This window comes from Panulirus ornatus, chromosome 13 (genome assembly GCF_036320965.1).
Source record: "Panulirus ornatus isolate Po-2019 chromosome 13, ASM3632096v1, whole genome shotgun sequence".
Taxonomy (NCBI): Eukaryota; Metazoa; Arthropoda; class Malacostraca; order Decapoda; family Palinuridae; genus Panulirus; species Panulirus ornatus.
In genome coordinates this window covers 60,683,028-60,705,275 of record NC_092236.1, presented here as the reverse complement: position 1 = coordinate 60,705,275, position 22,248 = coordinate 60,683,028, and the positions used below count along the sequence as shown (strand labels likewise).

The 22,248-nt window shown below is 41.6% G+C and overlaps 1 protein-coding gene across 9 annotated transcripts in view; it reads left to right on the top strand.

Moving 5' to 3' along the window:
* Gnptab (N-acetylglucosamine-1-phosphate transferase subunits alpha and beta) overlaps positions 1 to 22,248 on the top strand; it is a 160,185-nt gene that overhangs the window by 35,707 nt on the left and 102,230 nt on the right. For 8 of the 9 annotated variants that reach the window (XM_071669098.1, XM_071669100.1, XM_071669099.1 and 5 more), the window contains exons 5-7: positions 5,918 to 6,067; positions 7,248 to 7,450; positions 15,853 to 15,974. In XM_071669098.1, coding sequence (XP_071525199.1) covers positions 5,918 to 6,067; positions 7,248 to 7,450; positions 15,853 to 15,974 — 475 coding nt within the window. Of the gene's footprint in view, positions 1 to 5,917; positions 6,068 to 7,247; positions 7,451 to 15,852; positions 15,975 to 22,248 lie in introns of those variants that run through there. The other variant, XM_071669101.1, reaches the window with a different exon arrangement.

Genomic DNA, 22,248 nt, shown 5'->3' with positions numbered 1-22,248 from the left:
TAAGTATACTTATGTAAGTAGGAGAGATGGCCAGAGAGCGTTATTGGATTACGTGTTAATTGACAGGCGTGCGAAAGAGAGACTTTTGGATGTTAATGTGCTGAGAGGTGCAACTGGAGGGATGTCTGATCATTATCTTGTGGAGGCTAAGGTGAAGATTTGTATGGGTTTTCAGAAAAGAAGAGTGAATGTTGGGGTGAAGAGGGTGGTGAGAGTAAGTGAGCTTGAGAAGGAGACCTGTGTGAGGAAATAGTAGGAGAGACTGAGTACAGAATGGAAAAAGGTGAGTACAATGGAAGCAAGGGGAGTGGGGGAGGAATGGGATGTATTTAGGGAATCAGTGATGGATTGCGCAAAAGATGCTTGTGGCATGAGAAGAGTGGGAGGTGGGTTGATTAGAAAGGGTAGTGAGTGGTGGGATGAAGAAGTAAGAGTATTAGTGAAAGAGAAGAGAGAGGCATTTAGACGATTTTTGCAGGAAAAAAATGCAATTGAGTGGGAGATGTATAAAAGAAAGAGACAGGAGGTCAAGAGAAAGGTGCAAGAGGTGAAAGAAAGGGCAAATGAGAGTTGGGGTGAGAGAGTATCATTAAATTTTAGGGAGAATAAAATGATGTTCTGGAAGGAGGTAAATAAAGTGCGTAAGACAAGGGAGCAAATGGGAACTTCAGTGAAGGGCGCAAATGGTGAGGTGATAACAAGTAGTGGTGATGTGAGAAGGAGATGGAGTGAGTATTTTGAAGGTTTGTTGAATGTGTTTGATGATAGAGTGGCAGATATAGGGTGTTTTGGTCGAGGTGGTGTGCAAAGTGAGAGGGTTAGGGGAAATGATTTGGTAAACAGGGAAGAGGTAGTGAAAGCTTTGCGGAAGATGAAAGCCGGCAAGGCAGCAGGCTTGGATGGTATTGCAGTGGAATTTATTAAAAAAGTGGGTGACTGTATTGTTGACTGGTTGGTAAGGTTATTTAATGTATGCATGACTCATGGTGAGGTGGCTGAGGATTGGCGGAATGCGTGCATAGTGCCATTGTACAAAGGCAAAGGGGATAAGAGTGAATGCTCAAATTATAGAGGTATAAGTTTGTTGAGTATTCCTGGTAAATTATATGGGAGGGTACTGATTGAGAGGGTGAAGGCATGTACAGAGCATCAGATTGGGGAAGAGCAGTGTGGTTTCAGAAGTGGTAGAGGATGTGTGGATCAGGTGTTTGCTTTGAAGAATGTATGTGAGAAATACTTAGAAAAGCAAATGGATTTGTATGTAGCATTTATGGATCTGGAGAAGGCATATGATAGAGTTGATAGAGATGCTCTGTGGAAGGTATTGAGAATATATGGTGTGGGAGGAAAGTTGTTAGAAGCAGTGAAAAGTTTTTATCGAGGATGTAAGGCATGTGTACGTGTAGGAAGAGAGGAAAGTGATTGGTTCTCAGTGAATGTAGGTTTGCGGCAGGGGTGTGTGATGTCTCCATGGTTGTTTAATTTGTTTATGGATGGGGTTGTTAGGGAGGTAAATGCAAGAGTCTTGGAAAGAGGGGCAAGTATGAAGTCTGTTGGGGATGAGAGAGCTTGGGAAGTGAGGCAGTTGTTGTTCGCTAATGATACAGCGCTGGTGGCTGATTCATGTGAGAAACTGCAGAAGCTGGTGACTGAGTTTGGTAAAGTGTGTGGAAGAAGAAAGTTAAGAGTAAATGTGAATAAGAGCAAGGTTATTAGGTACAGTAGGGTTGAGGGTCAAGTCAATTGGGAGGTGAGTTTGAATGGAGAAAAACTGGAGGAAGTGAAGTGTTTTAGATATCTGGGAGTGGATCTGGCAGCGGATGGAACCATGGAAGCGGAAGTGGATCATAGGGTGGGGGAGGGGGCGAAAATTCTGGGGGCCTTGAAGAATGTGTGGAAGTCGAGAACATTATCTCGGAAAGCAAAAATGGGTATGTTTGAAGGAATGGTGGTTCCAACAATGTTGTATGGTTGCGAGGCGTGGGCTATGGATAGAGTTGTGCGCAGGAGGATGGATGTGCTGGAAATGAGATGTTTGAGGACAATGTGTGGTGTGAGGTGGTTTGATCGAGTGAGTAACGTAAGGGTAAGAGAGATGTGTGGAAATAAAAAGAGTGTGGTTGAGAGATCAGAAGAGGGTGTTTTGAAGTGGTTTGGGCACATGGAGAGGATGAGTGAGGAAAGATTGACCAAGAGAATATATGTGTCGGAGGTGGAGGGAGCAAGGAGAAGAGGGAGACCAAATTGGAGGTGGAAAGATGGAGTGAAAAAGATTTTGTGTGATCGGGGCCTGAACATGCAGGAGGGTGAAAGGAGGGCAAGGAATAGAGTGAATTGGAGCGATGTGGTATACCGGGGTTGACGTGCTGTCAGTGGATTGAATCAAGGCATGTGAAGCGTCTGGGGTAAACCATGGAAAGCTGTGTAGGTATGTATATTTGCGTGTGTGGACGTATGTATATACATGTGTATGGGGGGGGGGTTGGGCCATTTCCTTCGTCTGTTTCCTTGCGCTACCTCGCAAATGCGGGAGACAGCGACAAAGTATAAAAAAAAAAAAAAAAAAAAAATATATATATATATATATATATATATATATATATATATATATATATATACATATATGTAGAAGGCGACTAGAGGGGACGGGAGCGGGGTGGCAGAAATCCTCCCCTCCTTGTATTTTTTTTTTGAGAGTTGAGAGTCACGCGGGGAGTGCTCATCCTCCTCGAAGGCTCAGACTGGGGTGTCTAAATGTGTGTGGAAGTAACCAAGATGTGAAAAAAGGAGAGATAGGTAGTATGTTTGAGGAAAGGAACCTGGATGTTTTGGCTCTGAGTGAAACGAAGCTCAAGGGTAAAGGGGAAGAGTGGTTTGGGAATGTCTTGGGAGTAAAGTCAGGGGTTAGTGAGAGGACAAGTGCAAGGGAAGGAGTAGCAGTACTCCTGAAACAGGAGTATTGGGAGTATGTGATAGAATGTAAGAAAGTAAATTCTCGATTAATATTGGTAAAACTGAAAGGTGATGGAGAGAGATGGGTGATTATTGGTGCGTATGCACCTGGGCATGAGAAGAAAGATCATGAGAGGCAAGTGTTTTGGGAGAAGCTGAATGAGTGTGTTAGTGGTTTTGATGCACGAGACCGGGTTATAGTGATGGGTGATTTGAATGCAAAGGTGAGTAATGTGGCAGTTGAGGGAATAATTGGTATACATAGGGTGTTCAGTGTTGTAAATGGAAATGGAGAAGAGCTTGTAGATTTATGTGCTGAAAAAGGACTGGTGATTGGGAATACCTGGTTTAAAAAGTGAGATATATATAAGTATACGTATGTAAGTAGGAGAGATGGCCAGAGAGTGTTATTGGATTACATGTCAATTGACAGGCGTTTGAAAGAGAGACTTTTGGATGTTAATGTACTGAGAGGTGCAACTGGAAGGATGTCTGATCATTATCTTGTGGAGGCAAAGGTGAAGATTTGTATGTGTTTTCAGAAAAGAAGAGTGAATGCTGGGGTGAAGAGGTTGGTGAGAGTAAGTGAGCTTGGGAAGGAGACTTATGTTAGGAAGTACCAGGAGAGACTGAGTACAGAATGGAAAAAGGTGAGAACAATGGAAGTAAGTTGAGTGGGGGAAGAATGGGATGTATTTAGGGAATCAGTGATGGATTGCGCAAAAGATGCTTGTGGCATGAGAAGAGTGGGAGGTGGGTTAATTAGAAAGGGTAGTGAGTAGTGGGATGAAGAAGTAAGATTATTAGGGAAAGAGAAGAGAGAGGCATTTGGACGATTTTTGCAGGGAAAAAATGCAATTGAGTGGGAGATGTATAAAAGAAAGAGACAGGAGATCAAGAGAAAGGTGCAAGAGGTGAAGAAGAGGGCAAATGAGAGTTGGGGTGAGAGAGTATCATTAAATTTTAGGGAGAATAAAAAGATGTTCTGGAAGGAGGTAAATAAAGTGCGTAAGACAAGGGAGCAAATGGGAACTTCAGTGAAGGGTGCAAATGGGGAGGTGATAAGAAGTAGTGGTGATGTGAAAAGGAGATGGAGTGAGTATTTTGAAGGTTTGTTGAATGTGTTTGATGATAGAGTGGCAGATATAGGGTGTTTTGGTCGAGGTGGTGTGCAAAGTGAGAGGGTTAGGGAAAATGATTTGGTAAACAGAGAAGAGGTAGTAAAAGCTTTGCGGAAGATGAAAGCTGGCAAGGCAGCAGGTTTGGATGGTATTGCAGTGGAATTTATTAAAAAAGGGGGTTACTGTATTGTTGACTGGTTGGTAAGGTTATTTAATGTATGTATGACTCATGGTGAGGTGCCAGAGGATTGGCGGAATGCGTGCATAGTGCCATTGTACAAAGGCAAAGGGGATAAGAGTGAGTGCTCTAATTACAGAGGTATAAGTTTGTTGAGTATTCCTGGTAAATTATATGGGAGGGTATTGATTGAGAGGGTGAAGGCATGTACAGAGCATCAGATTGGGGAAAAGCAGTGTGGTTTCAGAAGTGGTAGAGGATGTGTGGATCAGGTGTTTGCTTTGAAGAATGTATGTGAGAAATACTTAGAAAAGCAAATGGATTTGTATGTAGCATTTAGGATCTGGAGAAGGCATATGATAGAGTTGATAGAGATGCTCTGTGGAAGGTATTAAGAATATATGGTGTGGGAGGCAAGTTGTTAGAAGCAGTGAAAAGTTTTTATGGAGGATGTAAGGCATGTGTACGTGTAGGAAGAGAGGAAAGTGATTGGTTCTCAGTGAATGTAGGTTTGCGGCAGGGGTGTGTGATGTCTCCCAGGTTGTTTAATTTGTTTATGGATGGGGTTGTTCGGGAGGTGAATGCAAGAGTTTTGGAAAGAGGGGCAAGTATGAAGTCTGTTGGGGATGGTAGAGCTTGGGAAGTGAGTCAGTTGTTGTTCGCTGATGATACAGCGCTGGTGGCTGATTCATGTGAGAAACTGCAGAAGCTGGTGACTGAGTTTGGTAAAGTGTGTGAAAGAAGAAAGTTAAGAGTAAATGTGAATAAGAGCAAGGTTATTAAGTACAGTAGGGTTGAGGGTCAAGTCAATTGGGAGGTAAGTTTGAATGGAGAAAAACTGGAGGAAGTAAAGTGTTTTAGATATCTGGGAGTGGATCTGGCAGCGGATGGAACCATGGAAGCGGAAGTGGTTCATAGGGTGGGGGAGGGGGCGAAAATCCTGGGCTATGGATAGAGTTGTGCGCAGGAGGGTGGATGTGCTGCAAATGAGATGTTTAAGGACAATGTCTGGTGTGAGGTGGTTTGATCGAGTAAGTATTGCAAGGGTAAGAGAGATGTGTGGAAATAAAAAGAGCGTGGTTGAGAGAGCAGAAGAGGGTGTTTTGAAATGGTTTGGGCACATGGAGAGAATGAGTGAGGAAAGATTGACAAAGAGGATATATGTGTCGGAGGTGGAGGGAATGAGAAGTGGGAGACCAAATTGGAGGTGGAAAGATGGATTGAAAAAGATTTTGTGTGATCGGGGCCTATTTGTGCCTATATGTATACATATTAGCCTGTGAGTGGATGTGCATTTTTTCATGTGTTTTCTGGCATTAACTCTCTAACATGGGAAATGAGAATCAAGTATGAGAAAAGAAAAAAAATATGTGTGAATATATATATGTAATTTGTGTGGGCAGTATTTTACTCTGCCTCCTGAGGTTACATCATGATCTACAAAGTCAACTTTAACAAAGTTTTATCAGTAACAGTGCATGAAAGGTGTACAGTTGCACTCTAAAGGAGTCATATCAATTCTCTGCTCTAGATTTCGGTGCAACCCTGGAGCTAAAGGAGCTGCATAAAAGTTTTTTCTTTAATCATAGTATATGTTTGCAGGTATTTATGTATATAGTCTATGAAATGTTTTAAAGAATCGATTTATATGAGCTGTTGTTTTCAGAATGTCAAGTGGACTTCCCATAGATGTAGTGTATACATGGGTCAATGGCTCTGATCCCAAGTTGCTTGAAGGATTGAAAACTCTGTCATCTGGCATTCAGGATTCCTGTCCACTCTCACATTGTCTTCCTGCACCATATATCAGCTTGTTGTATGTATTAGTTTGGGATGGTACGACACCCATGCAAGTTTGTGTTTGGTCTTGAAGGTATTAAATTGGCAATTAGCTTAACCTACTCATTAATAGGCTGCAGATACAGTGTTCCAACACGTAACTGTTTTTTTCTTATTCCAGGGTTTTGGACACAAAAAGTGGTCACTTGTAGTAACCCTAATATCATGAACAGCCTATATAGCAACTTACACTGGATTTGCCTTAGATGTATGGCATATTCTGTATTGTATGTATTTTAACCTGACCAGTCTGGAATGCTTGTTATCAAGCTGTTTACAGATTTTAGAATTTTCTGGATTGGTGAATGACTTCAAATTGCTTGAACATAAGTTTGTGAACTGAGATTGCGTGAACATAAGCTTGTTGACTGAGATTGCCTGAGCATAAGTTTGTGAGCAGAAAAATCAGACAGTGATATAGATAGATATTTACCTGTGTCCAGTGGTAGGTAGGCACTAACCAAGGAGGTATTACGTCAGAAGTATCTGGAAGTATAGTGATAGTGGCGTAGAGAACCAGCACGACAGTGACTTCTTATATTTCCTTTCCCTGGCCCAAGTTTCTGCCTTTTCTTCTCTGCCTCACACACACATGTTTTGCTGGAACTCAATCCACTAGTACAAATCTTGTTCTACTTTTATCTCTTAATACTTGCTATTATTGGATTACTTGTTCATTGATATGCGCGGGAAAGAGAGACTTTTGGATGTTAATGTGCTGAGAGGTGCAACTGGAAGGATGTCTGAACATTATCTTGCGGAGGCAAAGGCGAAGATTTGTAGAGGTTTTCAGAAAAGAAGAATGTTGGGGTGAAAAGAGTGGTGAGAGTAAGTGAGCTTGGGAAGGAGACTTGTGTGAGGAAGTATCGGGAGAGACTGAGTACAGAATGGAAAAAGGTGAGAACAAAGGATGTAAAGGGAGTGGGGGAGGAATGGGATGTATTTAGGGAAGCAGTGATGACTTGCACAAAAGAAACAGCATTGGTAATTTTTTGGTCAATTTGATTCTTATTTGCATTCCATTTTACCAGTAAATACAGTACTTGAGTTGTATTTTCTTTTTAGAATATTAAAACATGAATCAGGGATTCATCATTGTTAATGGCTTTATTGAAAGTAATACTTGTTTATGTTTTAAATGCAAATATTTCTTTCAGGGATTCATCAGTATCGAAGGCTTTATTGAAAATAATACCATCAGTGGTGGAAGTAGCACATCTGTCAGTTACTCACAACAGTCGCCCACACAATTTCACTGTGATTCGTGTAACTGAAGAAGGTCATGTTCCTGTGGTGTTAGATAGAGTGTCATTTGCTGTAGGAAATGGTTCCCAGCCTAAACAAGCTTACTGGACTTCAGGTACAATTTTTACATATAAGTTGCTCTTTAGATGACTGATAGAATTTGTTATTTCTAATAAAGATATAGATAGAGTACATATATGTGTTGTTATGAATCTGTTTATAAGTATATACAGAAACCTGCATTTATGAATGATGGCATAGGAGAGAAACTAACTAAAAGGCAGTTATTTAGGTTTGCAAGCACCAGCAGTAGGTGAGATATTAGGTTGATGTTCACATTGTTTGATTGTTTCATTGTTGGATTATGAGTCAGGTTATGGATGGCATTATAGGAACAGGTGTTTTCCACATAGTTTCACTGTATTTGATTGCAATTGATATGTAGAATGTTTTGTCAACAGAGACAGCATGTGCAAGTCATATTGGCCATCTCTATGCTGCATATCAACCCTCCTGCCCTAGGACCCCTTTATATCCTCTATGGGGCCTCAGCTGCATTTAGGAAACCTGCCACATCCACTGGATGAGACCACAGATCATAAAGTGTAGTAATTTGGTGTGTGTGTGTGTGTGGTAACTTTGGGAGAGTTGAGCAGTAAGTATTCAGTGTCTTCGTTATGGTGGTTCTGTTGAGGACATTAAGGGTCTTGAAATATATTGATTCGGTGTTTTATAATTTAGGGATGTGCAGTGTTAGCAGCATAGATGAAATAGTGAAACTCTTATATGTCTGAAGAGTGAGGTTTCATATGGGTGTGTCAGGTGGGATGGTGTTACGACCGAATTGGGAGGGCAGTTGTTTAGTGCATGTTGAGGTATTTTAGCGTATAAATGTTTTGTCAGTGATGTGTTTGTTTGACATAGGGGGATTTGTGTGTAGAGATTGAAGAAATATGAAGCAGTAGCAGGGGTAAGCTTTTTATTTCTGCATGGTCAGCATTGAGTATTTTGGATGGGAGGGATCTAGTGCTATAGCAAAGGATTTGAGTACTGAGTTTATTGAAGTAGGATGGTATTGAGAGGATCTTGATTTTATTGTGAAGTTTTGAGTGTTTATGGTGGTTTGGCAGCCTGTAATTGTTCAGAGTGCTCAGTAGTATGTAGTATATCCATGTTTCTCATGATGACACCTCGGGGTGGAACTGAAGTTGGAGGCATTGCCCAACTCCATCAGTGCAGTAGCTTTTAAAACAGACGACTTGAGTTGTACGGAGGTTTTAGCTTTTTGGACAGTTTGAGAGCCCCACTGACTCGGGCAGTGCAGTGCTGGACTTGCCCTCTGCCGGTGGCCTATCAAAGGTGAGGCACTGAAGTCTTAAGAATGGCACTGAAGTCCACCCTAGGGAGTGAAAAGGATGAACAATTAAGGGTGATGGCTCAAAATGTTTATGAAATGACTGTTAAGAATAAAAGGAGGGAGCTAATGGAACAATTTAAAAGTTATGGTTTGGTTGTGCTGGGGATTTGGGAAACTCATATCTTTGGGCAGGGTGTATGGATTGAAAATGAAAAATGATGAATGCAAGTTAAGGGAGAGTGTGGAAGAAGGAGTGGTGGAGATGAAAATGAATGAAAATTAAAAGAAGAGGAAGGGAAGGATGTGCAGTTGTGCTATCGCTGAGAGTATGGGAGGGTGTTATAAAGCATGGATGGAATGGATCAAGAATAGTATGGGTGAAAAGAAAAACTGGAATTATGAGGTATGCGTGGGTATGTGTATATCTACCTGTTAATGCGATAATTGTGTGAAGTAAGGATTACATGAAGTTTGTGGAGATTTTATATATGGGTTTGAGGAGGAGAGAAAGTTGTTTGTAATGGATGGTATGAATGCAAAGGTGAGATGTAATGAAATTGACGAGATGGTAAATGAAGAGTGCTGAGAGTGAATGAGAATGGAAGTTATGTTGTGGATATCTCTGCTGAGAGGGATTTATTCCTTGCAAACACCTTTTTTTTAGCACAAGATGATTCAGATATTTGTGGATGGGAAATGATAGAAATGAAAAACAAAAGGGTTTGATTGACTATGTCAGTGTTTCCCAAACCCATGTCTGCGACCCAAATGAAGGTCACAAGGATGTTCCTGAGGGTCTTGGGATGGTTTGAATATAAAAAAAATAAAGAAAAAAAAATTTGAATGCACAAAATAGTGCAAATATATTTACATTACAATTTTCCAATTTTGGAATATAAAGCATCATTGAGACTCTGGAACAGGAAAATAGTTGTGAATAATAAAGTATCAATAAATGTATGAAGAATCCTGACATATTTGAGTCTGTTCACATCCATTACTTTTATGATGAAGCAGCTGGAACCTGGTGCAATCACAGTGTTGTTTCTTACTCACTTCTGGCATTGCTGTGTTGGATGACTGATGTGCTGTGATACGCAGTTATCATAACATAGGTTTTGTTTGCCATGTACTTTTTTATTTACTGTGGTTGCCAAGCTACTTCCTGAGTAGAAAAGTCATTTGATAGTCTAATAGAGGAAACAGCTTAAGCCTGGGAATTTTCACTCAAAGAAGGAAACTTGCTTAAGATGAACTTATTGTTGTGACTGGTGTGATAAGGTTGGTGATTTCTACATGAGTGTGTTTTACAATTAAAGTTATTATCAATGGGTATGCAGGTGAGCATTTGTGAATGAATGAGACATTTATGTGATAGAACGATGTATAGTGCAGAGATGGAGTATTCGTATTATATATCTTTGAATGCATTCGAATACAGTATTTATGTTTATTTGTATTCCAGTTATTCTTCTATCATGGTATTTGCATTTACATCAAATTATGGGTAAAGTACCTGTATTCATCCATTGATTATATGTAAATAATTTGATGTATTGTTGACTGGTTGGTAAGGTTATTTAATGTATGTATGATTCATGGTGAGGTGCCTGAGGATTGGCGGAATGCTTGCATAGTGCCATTGTACAAAGGCAAAGGGGGTAAGAGTGAGTGCTCAAATTACAGAGGTATAAGTTTGTTGAGTATTCCTGGTAAATTATATGGGAGGGTATTGATTGAGAGGGTGAAGGCATGTACAGAGCATCAGATTGGGGAAGAGCAAGTGTGGTTTCAGAAGTGGTAGAGGATGTGTGGATCAGGTGTTTGCTTTGAAGAATGTGTGTGAGAAATACTTAGAAAAGCAAATGGATTTGTATGTAGCATTTATGGATATGGAGAAGGCATATGATAGAGTTGATAGAGATGCTTTGTGGAAGGTACTAAGAATATATGGTGTGGGAGGCAAGTTGTTAGAAGCAGTGAAAAGTTTTTTTCGAGGATGTAAGGCATGTGTACGTGTAGGAAGAGAGGAAAGTGATTGGTTCTCAGTGAATGTAGGTGTGCGGCAGGGGTGTGTTATGTGTCCATGATTGTTTAATTTGTTTATGGATGGGGTTGTTAGGGAGGTGAATGCAAGAGTTTTGGAAAGAGGGGCAAGTATGAAGTCTGTTGTGGATGAGACAGCTTGGGAAGTGAGTCAGTTGTTGTTTGCTGATGATACAGCGCTGGTGGCTGATTCATGTGAGAAACTGCAGAAGCTGGTGACTGAGTTTGGTAAAGTGTGTGAAAGAAGAAAGTTAAGAGTAAATGTGAATAAGAGCAAGGTTATTAAGTACAGTAGGGTTGAGGGTCAAGTCAATTGGGAGGTAAGTTTGAATGGAGAAAAACTGGAGGGAGTAAAGTGTTTTAGATATCTGGGAGTGGATCTGGCAGCGGATGGAACCATGGAAGCGGAAGTGAATCATAGGGTGGGGGAGGGGGCGAAAATCCTGGGAGCCTTGAAGAATGTGTGGAAGTTGAGAACATTATCTCGGAAAGCAAAAATGGGTATGTTTGAAGGAATAGTGGTTCCAACAATGTTGTATGGTTGCGAGGCATAGGCTATGGATAGAGTTGTGAGCAGGAGGGTGGATGTGCTGGAAATGAGATGTTTGAGGACAATGTGTGGTGTGAGGTGGTTTGATCGAGTAAGTAATGTAAGGGTAAGAGAGATGTGTGGAAATAAAAAGAGCGTGGTTGAGAGAGCAGAAGAGGGTGTTTTGAAATGGTTTGGGCACATGGAGAGAATGAGTGAGGAAAGATTGACCAAGAGGATATATGTGTCGGAGGTGGAGGGAACCAGGAGAAGTGGGAGACCAAATTGGAGGTGGAAAGATGGAGTGAAAAAGATTTTGTGTGATCGGGGCCTGAACATGCATATATATATATATGCATGTTTGCGAGGTAGCGCAAGGAAACAGATGAAAGAAATGGCCCAACCCACCCCCATACACATGTATATACATACGTCCACACACGCAAATATACATACCTACACAGCTTTCCATGGTTTACCCCAGACGCTTCACATGCCCCGATTCAATCCACTGACAGCACGTCAACCCCGGTATACCACATCGCTCCAATTCACTCTATTCCTTGCCCTCCTTTCACCCTCCTGCATGTTCAGGCCCCGATCACACAAAATCTTTTTCACTCCATCTTTCCACCTCCAGTTTGGTCTCCCTCTTCTCCTTGTTCCCTCCACCTCCGACACATATATCCTCTTGGTCAATCTTTCCTCACTCATTCTCTCCATGTGCCCAAACCATTTCAAAACACCCTCTTCTGCTCTCTCAACCACGCTCTTTTTATTTCCACACATCTCTCTTACCCTTATGTTACTTACTCGATCAAACCACCTCACACCACACATTGTCCTCAAACATCTCATTTCCAGTACATCCATCCTCCTGCGCACAACTCTATCCATAGCCCACGCCTCGCAACCATACAACATTGTTGGAACCACTATTCCTTCAAACATACCCATTTTTGCTTTCCGAGATAATGTTCTCGACTTCCACACATTCTTCAAGGCTCCCAGAATTTTCGCCCCCTCCCCCACCCTATGATCCACTTCCGCTTCCATGGTCCCATCCGCTGCCAGATCCACTCCCAGATATCTAAAACACTTCACTTCCTCCAGTTTTTCTCCATGCAAACTCACCTCCCAATTGACTTGACCCTCAACCCTACTGTACCTAATAACCTTGCTCTTATTCACATTTACTCTTTACTTTCTTCTTTCACACACTTTACCAAACTCAGTCACCAGCTTCTGCAGTTTCTCACATGAATCAGCCACCAGCGCTGTATCATCAGCGAACAACAACTGACTCACTTCCCAAGCTCTCTCATCCTCAACAGACTTCATACTTGCCCCTCTTTCCAAAACTCTTGCATTCACCTCCCTAACAACCCCATCCATAAACAAATTAAACAACCATGGGGACATCACACACCCCTGCCGCAAACCTACATTCACTGAGAACCAATCACTTTTCTCTCTTCCTACACGTACACATGCCTTACATCCTCCATAAAAACTTTTCACTGCTTCTAACAACTTGCCTCCCACACCATATATTCTTCATACCTTCCACAGAGCATCTCTATCAACTCTATCATATGCCTTCTCCAGATCCATAAATGCTACATACAAATCCATTTGCTTTTCTAAGTATTTCTCACATACATTCTTCAAAGCAAACACCTGATCCACACATCCTCTACCACTTCTGAAACCACACTGCTCTTCCCCAATCTGATGCTCTGTGCATGCCTTCACCCTCTCAATCAATACCCTCCCATATAATTTACCAGGAATACTCAACAAACTTATACCTCTGTAATTTGAGCACTCACTCTTATCCCCTTTGCCTTTGTACAATGGCACTATGCACGCATTCCGCCAATCCTCTGGCACCTCACTGTGAGTCATACATACATTAAATAACCTTACCAACCAGTCAACAATACAGTCACCCCCTTTTTTAATAAATTCCACTGCAATACCATCCAAACCTGCTGTCTTGCCGGCTTTCATCTTCCGCAAAGCTTTTACTACCTCTTCTCTGTTTACCAAATCATTTTCCCCAAACCTCTCACTTTGCACACCACCTCGACCAAAACATATATATATTTACTTATTTTTTTTTTTTTTTTTTTTTTTTTATACTTTGTCGCCGTCTCCCGCGTTTGCGAGGTAGCGCAAGGAAACAGACGAAAGAAATGGCCCAACCCCCCCCCCCCATACACATGTACATACACACGTCCACACACGCAAATATACATACCTACACAGCTTTCCATGGTTTACCCCAGACGCTTCACATGCCTTGCTTCAATCCACTGACAGCACGTCAACCCCTGTATACCACATGACTCCAATTCACTCTATTTCTTGCCCTCCTTTCACCCTCCTGCATGTTCAGGCCCCGATCACACAAAATCTTTTTCACTCCATCTTTCCACCTCCAATTTGGTCTCCCTCTTCTCCTTGTTCCCTCCACCTCCGACACATATATCCTCTTGGTCAATCTCTCCTCACTCATTCTCTCCATGTGCCCAAACCATTTCAAAACACCCTCTTCTGCTCTCTCAACCACGCTCTTTTTATTTCCACACATCTCTCTTACCCTTACGTTACTTACTCGATCAAACCACCTCACACCACACATTGTCCTCAAACATCTCATTTCCAGCACATCCATCCTCCTGCGCACATCTCTATCCATAGCCCACGCCTCGCAACCATACAACATTGTTGGAACCACTATTCCCTCAAACATACCCATTTTTGCTTTCCGAGATAGTGTTCTCGACTTCCACACATTTTTCAAGGCTCCCAAAATTTTCGCCCCCTCCCCCACCCTATGATCCACTTCCGCTTCCATGGTTCCATCCGCTGACAGATCCACTCCCAGATATCTAAAACACTTCACTTCCTCCAGTTTTTCTCCATTCAAACTCACCTCCCAATTGACTTGACCCTCACCCCTACTGTACCTAATAACCTTGCTCTTATTCACATTTACTCTCAACTTTCTTCTTCCACACACTTTACCAAACTCAGTCACCAGCTTCTGCAGTTTCTCACATGAATCAGCCACCAGCGCTGTATCATCAGCGAACAACAACTTAATCGCTGTCTCCTGTGTTAGCAAGTTAGTGCAAGGAAACAGATGAAAGAATGGCCCAACCCACCCACATACACATGTATATACATAAACGCCCACACATGCACACATACATGCCTATACATTCCAACATGGTTCAGTGAATGCTGGCAGTTTACAAAAGTTTAGATGGCTACTGGATGGCAAAGAAAGTTCAAGAGATGGTACACCATGGGTGTAGAAATTTCTTCCCTTACTGCACAAATAGATAATCACTTTCAGTGTTTTGCATCAGCACTAGACCCATCCCATCCAAACCATTCCATAACTAGCCACCAATCCCTAAGTAGAAATGAAGGGCTTATTCCTGCTTCACTGTGAACTTCAGCAAAATGTACTCACAGTTCCTCACCCCCAACAAATACAACTCTGACAAAACATGTACGAACTGAAATAAACGAACAATCACTAAACATCCCCCCCCCTTTCTACTTATTTTTGAATACCAACCCATGAGTCACATACCTACCTGAAATCACTCTCCCCGGATATGGATGAATTGCACTTTTACATCTTTAGTCAGGACACCACCCATCCTTACAACACTGCAAATACTGATTTTGTATGTCTCAAGACCCTTGATAACCATGATGCAAATACTATGATAAAGATGTTGACCACATACTGCTCATTTGCCCTGCACTCGCCCCATATAGTCATACTCATGGCATCAATACACTTACGTTTTGTCATCTTGCCCATGAGACATGGCTTCTTGATTGCTGCAAGGGCCCTATAGAAGAAAAAAAGGGCTCCAATGGCTTGAGGTTAGGTAGGTAGGTATACCCTATCCTAAACCAGGTAGCCATTTATTGACAAGCCCTAAGGGGAGGATGAACAGTTGGGGTAAGCTGTGGGCTGAGTACTGCATGAATTGTGATTAGAACCACTAACCATTACTCTAGGGAAGATCTTTGATTCCTGAGAGTGTGGAGATACTCAGTTAATGAAAGATTTGGTGAAGAATCTGTATGCTGCACTCTTCTCTGAATATGAGAAATATCATTTTCATTAACAATTGAAAGAATTAGGAGTTAGGGAGGAAATCTACTATTTGCATATTTATGATGTAATTGTTAGTTTTGGAGTTCTAGGTATTGAAGTTTGAAAGAGTTTGTTAGAATGCAAAACTGTGGGTGAAAATTAATAAAAACTGAGATCAGACTTTAGAATTAGATTAGGAAAGTGAGAAATATTGAATTAGAGATTACAGAAGTTTGAATATCAGAATATCAAAGAATGATTTTTAGGGCAGGCAGACTGCTGGAGATCTGCAAAGAGGAGTGAAGTTTGCTACTAGGGATTATGCAATAAACTGTGCTTATAAGTATTGTTTGTTTGTTAATAGATTAATTGGTCATTTGTCATTTATGATTATCAGATTTAGAGTCCACAAACTGGGTACAGAAGCTACAAACATTCAAATTGTATATCATACAGATGTTGGTGGTGGCTGGGGTATGAAACAGCAGCATGCAGTGTTAATAACAGGAGGTAGCAACATTCCCCATGATACCCTCTTAAAATCTCTCTTCCCACATCGCACAGATGTTACTGCTATGGTGAGTGAATTTTTCAACTGAAACAGTTAAAAGCTGTTGCTTTAGTGGAGCTCCTGTGTTTGTCTGTGGTTTCATATTTTTACGATAAAAGTAGGGAGTTCTGCACTTGTGATGCTGAATCTCATGAATGTTGTCTGCTTTTTAAACTTTTTTTATACTCTCACCTTTGACAGTTTCATTGTTTAGCTTATTTAATTTATTCTCTACTTTGATGCTATAAAAATACTTTGTGTCTTTTTGAATAGCTTTCTTGCTAAGTTTCTTGATATGATTTTTGGTTGCTCCATCTTAGTATTTTTAGAACTTTTCATTGTTGACATTATCAGAGTAGTTTTAAATCTTGAAGGCTGTGGTTAAATCACTCCATACTCTCTTTTCTTCTAAAATGGTTGAATTCAATGTTTATTTATTTATTTATTTTGCTTTGTCGCTGTCTCCCGCATTTGCGAGGTAGCGCAAGGAAACAGACGAAAGAATGGCCCAACCCACCCATATACACATGTACATACATACACGTCCACACACGCAAATATACATACCTATACATCTCAATGTACACATATATATACACACACAGACATATACATATATACACATGTACATAATTCATACTGTCTGCCTTTATTTATTCCCATCGCTACCTCGCCACACATGGAATAACAACCCCCTCCTCCCTCATGTGTGCGAGGTAGTGCTAGGAAAAGACAACAAACTCTCCATGGTTTACTCCAGACATTTCACATGCCCTGGTTCAGTCAATTGGGGTTAGGGGAGAGAGAATACTACCCTGCATCAGCGAGGTAGTGTCAGGAAACAGACCAAGAAAAGCCACATCTGCTTGCATCCATACTCAGTCTGTCATGTGTAATGTACCGAAACGACAGCTCCCTATGCACATCCAGGCCCCACAGACCTTTCCATGATTTACCAGGGACATTTCACATGCCCTGATGTTTTCAGATATAGCTAATCACTTTTATCCTATAACTACTCATGCTATAGAATTCATTGTTGTTTTGGTTAATTGTGTTGTGCTTGCATACAGTTGTCATTATGCATGTTAGCCAGAATGAAAAAAAAATATGTGGAGAATAGTTACATTTCTGTTGCATGAAAATACAAAGTCATCTGAAAGCTAGAATATTTTATCTCACCAGGGCCGTCTGTCCTGCAAGTTATGAGTGATTTTCTGAGACACCTGGAGGTTAAAAACCTCTCACTTCAAATGCTATGGTGTGACTTATGCCACTTACCCCTCACTATCTTTAATTAGTTGTGTCCTTCACTTCTAGTTGATATATTTTCTCTCTCTCTCTCTTGTACTGGTTATCAGGTCAAGTGAGGTCACTGTCCAGCCAACAAGCCACTAAGATCACAGTGCATAACCATCACTTACTATCAATAAGAGCTTCTCTAACATTAAGCATTCCTTCACTTTAATTACATTTATTTACCCTTCAGTGTACATGTGTGATTTTTTTTGGTACAATGGCACTAGATATTTGCTACCCATTTACATCTGTGGTTAAGGCTTCATTAAGAAATTTATGACAATAGGATCTGATGGAGTGCACAAAGATTGTTTTCTATGTGTAAATCGTAGTGATCTGGAAGAGAAGTTTAAACAAAGTGATTTAAGGGAATTTAAGGCATTGCTCAAAGCCTTACCTGCAGAAAATTTAATACTATGGAATGAGATACAGCATTTGAAAATGGCACATCTTGACCTTACCCTCACTACCTCCCTCCCAGCACCTACTTTCCCCCTGCCATCCTGTTCCAGTCCTCCCTCACTCACAACCTCCCCACACAAACTCCTTTCCAACACTAGTTCAGTGCCCAGTGCCTACCCTAAGCCCCTCTTACCCCACCTCCTACCTCTTGTAACCCCCACCTAAACTCCCCTCACCCAAACTCCCATTCTCATCTCTTCACTAAGGCCTTTACCCTCCCTAATTTCATAACCTCCTCCAAGTTTGCATCACACCTCAACCACCTATCCAGCTGTTCCCCTCCTCCCTCCTCATGGGACAACTTTCTCCCCTTTCCACCCACGTCGACCATACTCACGAGCAATCAATTTGCAGTTCTTAGTGACTTACGAGAAAAGAGCTAAGATGACTGTACCTCGCTTAGACCTTGGGTCTGTGTGGTCTGTGCATCTATTTTAATCTCCCCCCCCTCTCTCTCTCTCTCTCATAAATCAGCATCTTTACTTGGTGATGATGTCATTTTCCACCAGCTGTCTCTCTGGTCCCACTGGTTGTTGCATAATTCCCTCAGGATGTGTTGGATCATCTGCTATTCTTCCTTTTTGTTTGGCTTACACCCTAATAAGGATAACTATCCTTCTGTGATTTGCTTAGGTTGTATACTGTATCTTATTTTTTTTTTTTCTTATTATACTTTGTCGCTGTCTCCCGCGTTTGCGAGGTAGCGCAAGGAAACAGACGAAAGAAATGGGCCAACCCCCCCATACACATGTATATACATACGTCCACACACGCAAATATACATACCTACACAGCTTTCCATGGTTTACCCCAGACGCTTCACATGCCTTGATTCAATCCACTGACAGCACGTCAACCCCGGTATACCACATCGCTCCAATTCACTCTATTCCTTGCCCTCCTTTCACCCTCCTGCATGTTCAGGCCCCGATCACACAAAATCTTTTTCACTTCATCTTTCCACCTCCAATTTGGTCTCCCTCTTCTCCTCGTTCCCTCCACCTCCGACACATATATCCTCTTGGTCAATCTTTCCTCACTCATTCTCTCCATGTGCCCAAACCACTTCAAAACACCCTCTTCTGCTCTCTCAACCACGCTCTTTTTATTTCCACACATCTCTCTTACCCTTACGTTACTCACTCGATCAAACCACCTCACACCACACATTGTCCTCAAACATCTCATTTCCAGTACATCCATCCTCCTGCGCACAACTCTATCCATAGCCCACGCCTCGCAACCATACAACATTGTTGGAACCACTATTCCTTCAAACATACCCATTTTTGCTTTCCGAGATAATGTTCTCGACTTCCACACATTCTTCAAGGCCCCCAGAATTTTCACCCCTTCCCCCACCCTATGATCCACTTCCGCTTCCATGGTTCCATCCACTGCCAGATCCACTCCCAGATATCTAAAACACTTCACTTCCTCCAGTTTTTCTCCATTCAAACTCACCTCCCAATTGACTTGACCCTCAACCCTACTGTAACTAATAACCTTGCTCTTATTCACATTTACTCTTATCTTTCTTCTTCCACACACTTTACCAAACTCAGTCACCAGCTTCTGCAGTTTCTCACATGAATCAGCCACCAGCGCTGTATCATCAGCGAACAACAACTGACTCACTTCCCAAGCTCTCTCATCCCCAACAGACTTCATACTTGCCCCTCTTTCCAAAACTCTTGCATTTACCTCCCTAACAACCCCATCCATAAACAAATTAAACAACCATGGAGACATCACACACCCCTGCCACAGACCTACATTCACTGAGAACCAATCACTTTCCTCTCTTCCTACACGTACACATGCCTTACATCCTCCATAAAAACTTTTCACTGCTTCTAACAACTCTCCTCCCACACCATATATTCTTAATACCTTCCACAGAGCATCTCTATCAACTCTATCATATGCCTTCTCCAGATCCATAAATGCTACATACAAATCCATTTGCTTTTCTAAGTATTTCTCACATACATTCTTCAAAGCAAACACCTGATCCACACATCCTCTACCACTTCTGAAACCACACTGCTCTTCCCCAATCTGATGCTCTGTACATGCCTTCACCCTCTCAATCAATACCCTCCCGTATAATTTACCAGGAATACTCAACAAACTTATACCTCTGTAATTTGAGCACTCACTCTTATCCCCTTTGCCTTTGTACAATGGCACTATGCACGCATTCCGCCAATCCTCAGGCACCTCACCATGAGTCATACATACATTAAATAACCTTACCAACCAGTCAACAATACAGTCACCCCCTTTTTTAATAAATTCCACTGCAATACCATCCAAACCTGCTGCCTTGCCGGCTTTCATCTTCCGCAAAACTTTCACTACCTCTTCTCTGTTTACCAAATCATTTTCCCTAACCCTCTCACTTTGCACACCACCTCGACCAAAACACCCTATATCTGCCACTCTGTCATCAAACACATTCAATAAACCTTCAAAATACTCACTCCATCTCCTTCTCACATCACCACTACTTGTTATCACCTCCCCATTTGCGCCCTTCACTGAAGTTCCCATTTGCTCCCTTGTCTTACGCACTTTATTTACCTCCTTCCAGAACATCTTTTTATTCTCCCTAAAATTTAATGATACTCTCTCACCCCAACTCTCATTTGCCCTTTTCTTCACCTCTTGCACCTTTCTCTTGACCTCCTGTCTCAGAAATCCTCCCCTCCTTGTATTAACTTTCTAAAATGGGAAACAGAAGAAGGAGTCACGCGGGGAGTGCTCATCCTCCTCGAAGGCTCAGAGTGGGGTGCCTAAATGTGTGTGGAAGTAACCAAGATGTGAAAAAAGGAGAGATAGGTAGTATGTTTGAGGAAAGGAACCTGGATGTTTTGGCTCTGAGTGAAACGAAGCTCAAGGGTAAAGGGGAAGAGTGGTTTGGGAATGTCTGGGGAGTAAAGTCAGGGGTTAGTGAGAGGACAAGAGCAAGGGAAGGAGTAGCAATACTCCTGAAACAGGAGTTGTGGGAGTATGTGATAGAATGTAAAAGAGTAAATTCTCGATTAATATGGGTAAAACTGAAAGTTGATGGAGAGAGGTGGGTGATTATTGGTGCATATGCACCTGGGCATGAGAAGAAAGATCATGAGAGGCAAGTGTTTTGGGAGCAGCTGAATGAGTGTGTTAGTGGTTTTGATGCACGAGACCGGGTTATAGTGATGGGTGATTTGAATGCAAAGGTGAGTAATGTGGCAGTTGAGGGAATAATTGGTATACATGGGGTGTTCAGTGTTGTAAATGGAAATGGTGAAGAGCTTGTAGATTTATGTGCTGAAAAAGGACTGATGATTGGGAATACCTGGTTTAAAAAGCGAGATATACATAAGTATACTTAGGTAAGTAGGAGAGATGGCCAGAGAGCGTTATTGGATTACGTGTTAATTGACAGGCGTGCGAAAGAGAGACTTTTGGATGTTAATGTGCTGAGAGGTGCAACTGGAAGGATGTCTGATCATTATCTTGTGGAGGCTAAGGTGAAGATTTGTATGGGTTTTCAGAAAAGAAGAGTGAATGTTGGGGTGAAGAGGGTGGTGAGAGTAAGTGAGCTTGGGAAGGAGACCTGTGTGAGGAAGTACCAGGAGAGACTGAGTACAGAATGGAAAAAGGTGAGAACAATGGAAGTAAGGGGAGTGGGGGAGGAATGGGATGTATTTAGGGAATCAGTGATGGATTGCACAAAAGATGCTTGTGGCATGAGAAGAGTGGGAGGTGGGTTGATTAGAAAGGGTAGTGAGTGGTGGGATGAAGAAGTAAGAGTATTAGTGAAAGAGAAGAGAGAGGCATTTGGATGATTTTTGCAGGGAAAAAATGCAATTGAGTGGGAGATGTATAAAAGAAAGAAAGATACTGTATCTGTATTTTGAATTTTTTTTTTTCACACTATTCGCCATTTCCCGCGATAGCGAGGTAGCGTTAAGAACAGAGGACTGGGCCTTTGAGGGAATATCCTCACCTGGCCCCTTTCTCTGTTCCTTCTCTTGGAAAATTAAAAAGAAAAGAAAAATTTGAATTATTTTTATATATTTTGTACTGGTATATTATTACTCATTTTAAATGTTACCCTTTTTTATGATGGTGACTTTTTCTGCCTTTTTCCTATTTTCACTTTGAACATGAAAATGTTGTTTTCCTTCTTTCCATCCGAGGATGTTAGTTTATAGGCCCATGGTAAGGGGAATACTTTACACAAAGTTAGGAACTAGGATGATGATGTCCCAGAATGGTGAAAGTAATTCAGACCCCATTGCTGTGCTAATCAGGCTTGGGCATCAGTCATTCAGACCTTCATTGTTTAGTCTGACATATTTACTTTGACCAGTATATGGTAGACAAGAAGTTCCTGTAGTTTGATCCTCAGGGGAAGAGAGTGTTTTTGTTCCATAGGGATTTTGTTCTTCGTAGGCTGAAAAGATCACCTTTCAAGTTGTGTTAGGTGAGTTGGAATCATTTGGCCTTCTAACTTGGCAGTCCCACACTGTGACCATTGTTACACCATG